Source organism: Lactuca virosa, chromosome 4, assembly GCF_052849685.1.
Source record: "Lactuca virosa cultivar CGN04683 chromosome 4, Lactuca_virosa_CGN04683_v6, whole genome shotgun sequence".
Lineage (NCBI taxonomy): Eukaryota > Viridiplantae > Streptophyta > Magnoliopsida > Asterales > Asteraceae > Lactuca > Lactuca virosa.
The window spans coordinates 12,977,500-12,983,942 of NC_136429.1; the positions used below are offsets into that span (position 1 = coordinate 12,977,500).

General features: G+C 44.8%; 1 protein-coding gene across 1 annotated transcript; it reads left to right on the forward strand.

Annotated features, from left to right (window-relative positions):
* The first annotated feature begins 3,277 nt into the window (after positions 1 to 3,277).
* Positions 3,278 to 3,943, forward strand: LOC145104125 (uncharacterized). The gene has a single exon (XM_079041406.1). The coding sequence runs from the start codon at positions 3,278 to 3,280 to the stop codon at positions 3,941 to 3,943; it is 666 nt and encodes a 221-aa protein (XP_078897532.1).
* Positions 3,944 to 6,443: the final 2,500 nt, after the last annotated feature.

Here is a 6,443-nt window from a genome sequence, read left to right on the forward strand (position 1 = left end):
AATATTAAATTATAGGCAAACTGTATGGACAAGTGTGATAGATTTTTAAAATGGTAAAAACCCAAACTAATTTCCCCTGGTACAGTTATGAAAAACGCGGGGTTTAAGAGGGGCTAAAGTGGTCTACAACGAAGTGTAGTTTTGGGACAGAATATGGAAAATAAACACACTAATAAAACAATTAGCTAATTAATTATATAACGTGTTAAAATGATATATTAATGTGGTATAATGATACTATAGGGGTATAATAGACGTGTATGAATCCTCGTTGGATTTGCAGAGTTGTTGGAAAAGTTATGCGTTGTTGATTGAGGTGAGTTCTCACTACACCGTGTTGTATTGTATTTTCTTTACGCTATATTGTGTCTGCTAAGTGTTGTTTATGTGGGTAGAACTAGGAGGAGTTAGATTCTAGTGATAGTATGGTTTCCCTCACGTATTGAGTATATGTGTTAACGTTAACGTATGCGGCCATGTTAAACTTGACGGAAAGCATCGACGGGACGTTATCAAGCCAAGGCCTTGGTCGGGACTCAGTCTTGGCCCGAGTAGGCCATCGCCGAGATGACAGCCCACTTTCCCTCATGAGGAAAGAATATTCCTCGTGATCCTCTCATTCTCTCACGACCAATCAGGTCATGACAAAGAGCCTGATAACGTCCAGAACTGACGTCACCTGGCTGTTAGATAGCATTGGCATACTTCTCCCAGTAAGAGAGTGCCACGTCTCACTCCTACATGGGAGTGTCACCTTATTCCGTTAGTAACAGGTATAAAAGGATCTCTTCCTGCCCAAGGAAGGGATCCATCTTCTCCCATATACAGTTTTACCCAAAACTCTCTAAGTAAGAACTAACTTGATCGTCGGAGCGACGTCCCGCGAGAACCCTCGGTCGTCCTTTAACGATTCTTCTGTGTTGTGTTCTCAGGTAAACCCCTAGGACAATCTCGTCAACAAACGATCAATTACCTGTAGGACATGTCACAACATTTGGCGCCATCCGAACGTATCCTCAGAGTGATACGACCAATAGACGACGTTGGTTCTTTGCAAAAGGGGGATCTAAACCCAACAGCATCTGGGACGGTAGAAGAAGATTTGTTCAGAACACCGGTGATAGTAAACAACGAACATCACCGCGAGTGTAGAACACAGGTCCCAATCCAGGTGCTAATGGCACGGGTCCCGCTAATTATGACAGAAATAGCAGAGCCAGTACTCCAGAGCAAGTTCTGGCAATTGTCGTCAGAAGGTTCGCTGCCTCAGATGGCGATAACACATCCCGATCTGCTACAGGAACCTCCGTATGATGGCACCGAGGTACTCACTATCTCTAAATCCCGTAAGACAAACACAACTCACCAAACGGAGGATGAGATAGAGGTACTCTCGAGAAATCTACTCGATATCAGCTTTACGAGTAGCGATCTCAGGACGTTGAACTGGAATCCGCGAGATCCACTCCTCATATCTGGATTCATTCGTTATACGAAAATCCATCGGATATACATCGACAATGGTAGTTGCTCCGACATGCTCTATGAGCATTGTTTCAGGCAACTACCAGAAATATGGAAGAAGGGGCTACGACCCCCAACTAGAGGACCGTTGGTGGGGTTCACCAGTCATAGCTTGTGGCCATTGGGCACTATCCCGCTGCCCTTAACGTTGGTTAGTCATGACGAAAGGGACATAATCACAAGAACAATCGAATTCTCTGTGATTCGGTTTCCAGTAGAACACAATATTCTGCTCGGAGGGTCAGAAATCTCCCTACTACTGTTCGTGCCATCGACGATACATGGCAAAGTTAAATGTATCACACACCAGGGATCAGCAACAATAATTGCCACAAACACCAGGGCACAGCACTGCCATCAGATTACAGCTACTCCCGAGTTGGTGCGAGCTCCAAAAAAGTCGAAGGAGATTGGTCCACTGAACAACACCAGATAAACGTGGAATACCAGATCAGCTTGTGCGAATCGGTGCTCATCTATCAGGAGAGACCAAGGCACGACTGGTAGCACTCCTGAAGCAATATTCCGCTGTTTTCGCCTGGAACTCAAAAAATCTGACAGGTGTAGAGGTACAGGTTATAAAGCATAGTCTCAATATTACGCCCGGAAGCAATCCTTTCATACAAAAGAAGAGGGGCCAGGCGGAAGACTGGAATAAGGCTATAAATGCGGAAGTATCCGATCTAGTGAGTGTCGACATACTTAGGGAAGCAATGTTCCCGACATGGATAGCAAATCCTGTATGGGAAAGAAAGCCAATGGGTCATGACGAATGTACATTGATTACTCAGACCTTAATAACGCTTGTCCAAAGTATTATTATCCCCTTCCGGAGATAGATCAGAAAGTCCAATCGCTCGAAGGGTTTCAGTTCAAATGTTTCTTTGACGCGTACAAAGGTTATCATCAAGTACATATGAAACGAGAGGAAGAGGCGAAAACAACCTTTCACACTGAGAAGGGCACTTTCTGCTACCAGAAAATGTCGTTTGGACTAAAAAACGCAGGTGCTACATATCAGAGACTCATGAACAAGATATTCACTGATTAGATTGGTAGGAATATCGAGGTCTACGTTAATGACATGGTAATCAAGAGCCGCAACGAAGAAACATTACTCCATGATGTGGAAGAAACTTTTAAAACACCAGCTAAAGCGCAGATGAGGTTAAACCCGACCAAGTGTACTTTCGGTGTAGAGGAAGGTCAATTCCTTGGGTATCAGATATCCAAGGAAGGGATTCTACCCAATTCCATCAAAATCCAAGAGTTCCTCGAGTCAAAAACTCCCCACAACCTCAAGGGTGTGCAATAAATCAACGGTCGGCTAACGGCATTGGGAAGATTCATTGCCAAATCAACAAAAAAGACGCTTCCTCTGTACCAAACCCTCAAAGGGTGCTTAGATAAAAAGCAGTTCAAATGGACAGAAAGAGCAGACGAAGCATTACAACGACTGAAAGATGCCTTACACCAACTACCATCCCTCGCTTGCCCGCTACCAGGGGAGACACTACAGATGTATTTAGCAGCTTCGGAAGAAGATATCTCCTCCGTGTTGGCAGTGGAGAGGGATGGAAAATAGATCCCCATCCACTTTGTGAGTAGGGCCTTCCAAGAGCCAGAGGTTAATTACCGGGCCTTAGAGAAACTGGTCCTCGCCCTGGTAAACGCTGCCAGGCGGCTACGACAGTATTTTCAAGCCCACAAGGTGGATGTACTAACCAGTTACCCGATAAAGAAAGTTCTGCTAATGCCGGAAAAGTCTGGACGCCTAGCCAAGTGGGCCATAGAATTAGGCGAACAGGATATCAATTATCACCCCCGGACTAGCATCAAGTCCCAGGCATTCGCATATTTCCTAGTTGAAATCCCAGATACTATCAGGGGAATACCAACGACAATCTCCGTCGACCCAATGGAGCCTGAAGCTGACAAAGAGCTTTGGAAATTATACACCGACGACGCAGCAAGTAAGGAAGGCTCAGGCACAGGCCTGATCCTTCAAAGCCCCACAGGTGAAGAAATCACTTACGCACTGCGATTCGATTTCCAAGTATCTAATAACGAGGCAGAGTATGAAGCACTCCTAGCAGGCTTGAGGTTGGCAAAGGAGGTTGGTGCCAAGCAATTAGCAGTTGTCAGTGATTCATTACTCATCACAAACCAGATAAACGGAACATATGAAGCCAAAGATCCAAGGATTCAGAAATACCTAGATGATGTCTGCAGCTTAACCAGCACATTCATAAACTTTTCAATAAAGCAAATTTCCCATGGAAAGAATGCGAGGGCGGATGCTCTCAGCAAGCTAGCCTCAACTTCCTATGATCACCTAACAAAGAAAGTGTTAGTCAAAGTTCTCCCAGAGAGAAGTATTGATAACCAAAAGGTTAATACAATCTCGACTATCCCATAATGGACCAAACCATACGTCGATTACTTACGTCATGGCGTACTCCCGGACGACCCAAAATAAGCGAGAAAAGTCAAGGTCAGGGCGTGACATTTCGCAATTAGAGACAACCAAATTTATCAAAGAGGGTATTTAAGCCCATTGCTAAAGTGCATCTCTAAGACAGAAGGAGACACGCTCCTGGAGGAAAGTCATTATGGAGACACGAAAACACATGAAGGCGCTCGAGCACTCACAGGCAAAATACTCCGCCTAGGAGTATATTGGCCAGACGTATACAACGAGGCAACAACCCTAACCAAGAAATGCAAAGAATGCCAGACATTCGCTCCTTTCCAGAATCAACCGGCCATGCCGTTGACCAGCATCACCAGTCCCTGGCCGGCTGGCCCTTCCATCAATGGAGGATTGACATAGTGGGACCATTCCCACCAGCGCCAGGGGGTGTGAAATTCTTGTTAGTTGTTGTGGATTATTTTACAAATTGGATAGAGGCGGAACCGCTGGCCACCGTCACGGGAAAGCAAATGATAAAGTTCATGACGAAAAATATCTTGGCTCGCTTTGGTACACCCAGAGTTCTCATAAGTGACAATGGCACACAATTTAAAGGGAGCCCCTTCAAGGAGTGGTGTGAAAACGAGAAAATTCACCGCCGCTTCACGTCCGTGGCGCACCCTCAGGCCAATGGACAAACTGAGATATCAAACAAAACCATAGTCAATGGTTTGAAGAAAAGGTTACTCAGATCAAATTCTGCCTGGGTGGACGAGCTCCCGACAGTGCTATGGTCATATCGTACCACTGAAATGTCAAGCACGGGAGAAACTCCATTCAACCTTACCTATGGGATGAAAACAGTCCTCCCAGTGGAAATAGTAGTTGGCTCACTGCGAATAGAGAGTTTCGAGGAAACAACCAATGAAGCAGGACGACGCCAGGACTTAGACATGCTAGATGAAAAACACGAGGTTGCACAGATGCGCCAAGCATTGTACAAATCGCGTACCAAGAACTATTACAACCGCCAAGTTCGAGTTAAGAATTTCAAAGTTGAAGAATGGGTGTTAAGGAAAAACGAGTCCAGCCACGATGAGCCATTCGGAAAACTTAGCGTCATTTAGGAGGGACCGTACAAAATTGTGGAAGCCTATAAGAATGGCGCTTACGTACTAGAAGCCCAGGACGGGCGTGCAATCCCAAGAACTTGGAATGCACAGAGCCTGCGCCATTTCTATTCTTAAACGAGTGTCAAAGATAAATTGAATGTTAGAAACAACATTGTTTATTAGTTTTGGAATATAAATTTAATCAGTAAGAATTAGTTTACCATTTCCAGTCTTATGACACTCCAACAATAAATGAATTAGAAAAAAGAGAAAGAGCAATTCAGATGCTCCTTACTTTCAAGCTTGAAAAATAAATAAAGAGGTTGTGTACATTTACCATGTGACAACAAGGATTGATCATCCAACGTCACATGAGCGAAATCGTTACAAGGTGGCAACTAGGAGGTTTACATGAAAAAAAGGTTCATACCCTTTCCCCCAAAAAATGTTCATCACTAAAATTATAGCAAACGTTTCCAAAAACAAACGTACAAAAGAACATGTAACATAGGTGTAGAAGATTCATAACCTTCGACAAATGAGAAAAGCACAACCAGGTGAGCCTCAAGATGACGATCTTAGCTACACCTAGGGTCTTTAAGCAGCAAATTAGAACAAATTTCTCAAAGACCAGCATGAGTAAAGCACAAAGAGTTCACAAGTAAAAGGACTCAGACCAGGGATTTAAGCAAGCCCTTCATAAATACTACGTGATGGCCAACATAACCATTCACGAAATTATCAAACGAAAGAATATATACAATAACAAGAAACATTCACATCCATGAAATAAAAGCAAACATTGTTAGACGCCGGACTCCCGAACTTTTAGGTTGCCACGAAGGGCAGCAAAGACAAAGAAATATTGTTCACAAAAGTTGCATAAAACAGATCAGACAAATAACATTACTCGTGAGCAGGGGCAGTACCATCACCAAGTGGAGAACAGGGGCCAGGACCCGACTCATCACTCTGAGCATCTTGGAAAAGAACACGGAGCCCAGCCAAATCTATGTCACCAAGGCGGAGATAGACAGAAAAATCTATCTCCGTGAATGTAGCAATGGCGTCCTCCATCTCCCAAGTCTTGGTGGCCACATCCACCTCCAACTCTGGGACAAACTCCCCGGCAACCACCAGTTCTCTTGAAGCTCCTTTCCCCTGCTCCACATCCGCTGCCACACAAGCAGCTTGTACATGCACCAAACCCTTGAGAAACTGGGGTCTTTCGATCACCCTGTCCACAACCCGACTGAGCCCATCACGAAGGATCCATGCTATGTCCTTCTCCAACACATCTCTTGCAGCGCTTTCCCCAACCAGGTCTGCCTCCAGCTCTTCCGTTCGCTCGCTCAGGCCAACGTTCTCCAAGGTCAGGGCCCCTACACGATCGT

What these genes read in the sequence shown, in the direction of transcription:
- LOC145104125 (XM_079041406.1), top strand. Translation starts at nt 3,278, where the DNA reads ATGCCGGAAAAGTCTGGACGCCTAGCCAAGTGGGCCATAGAATTAGGC.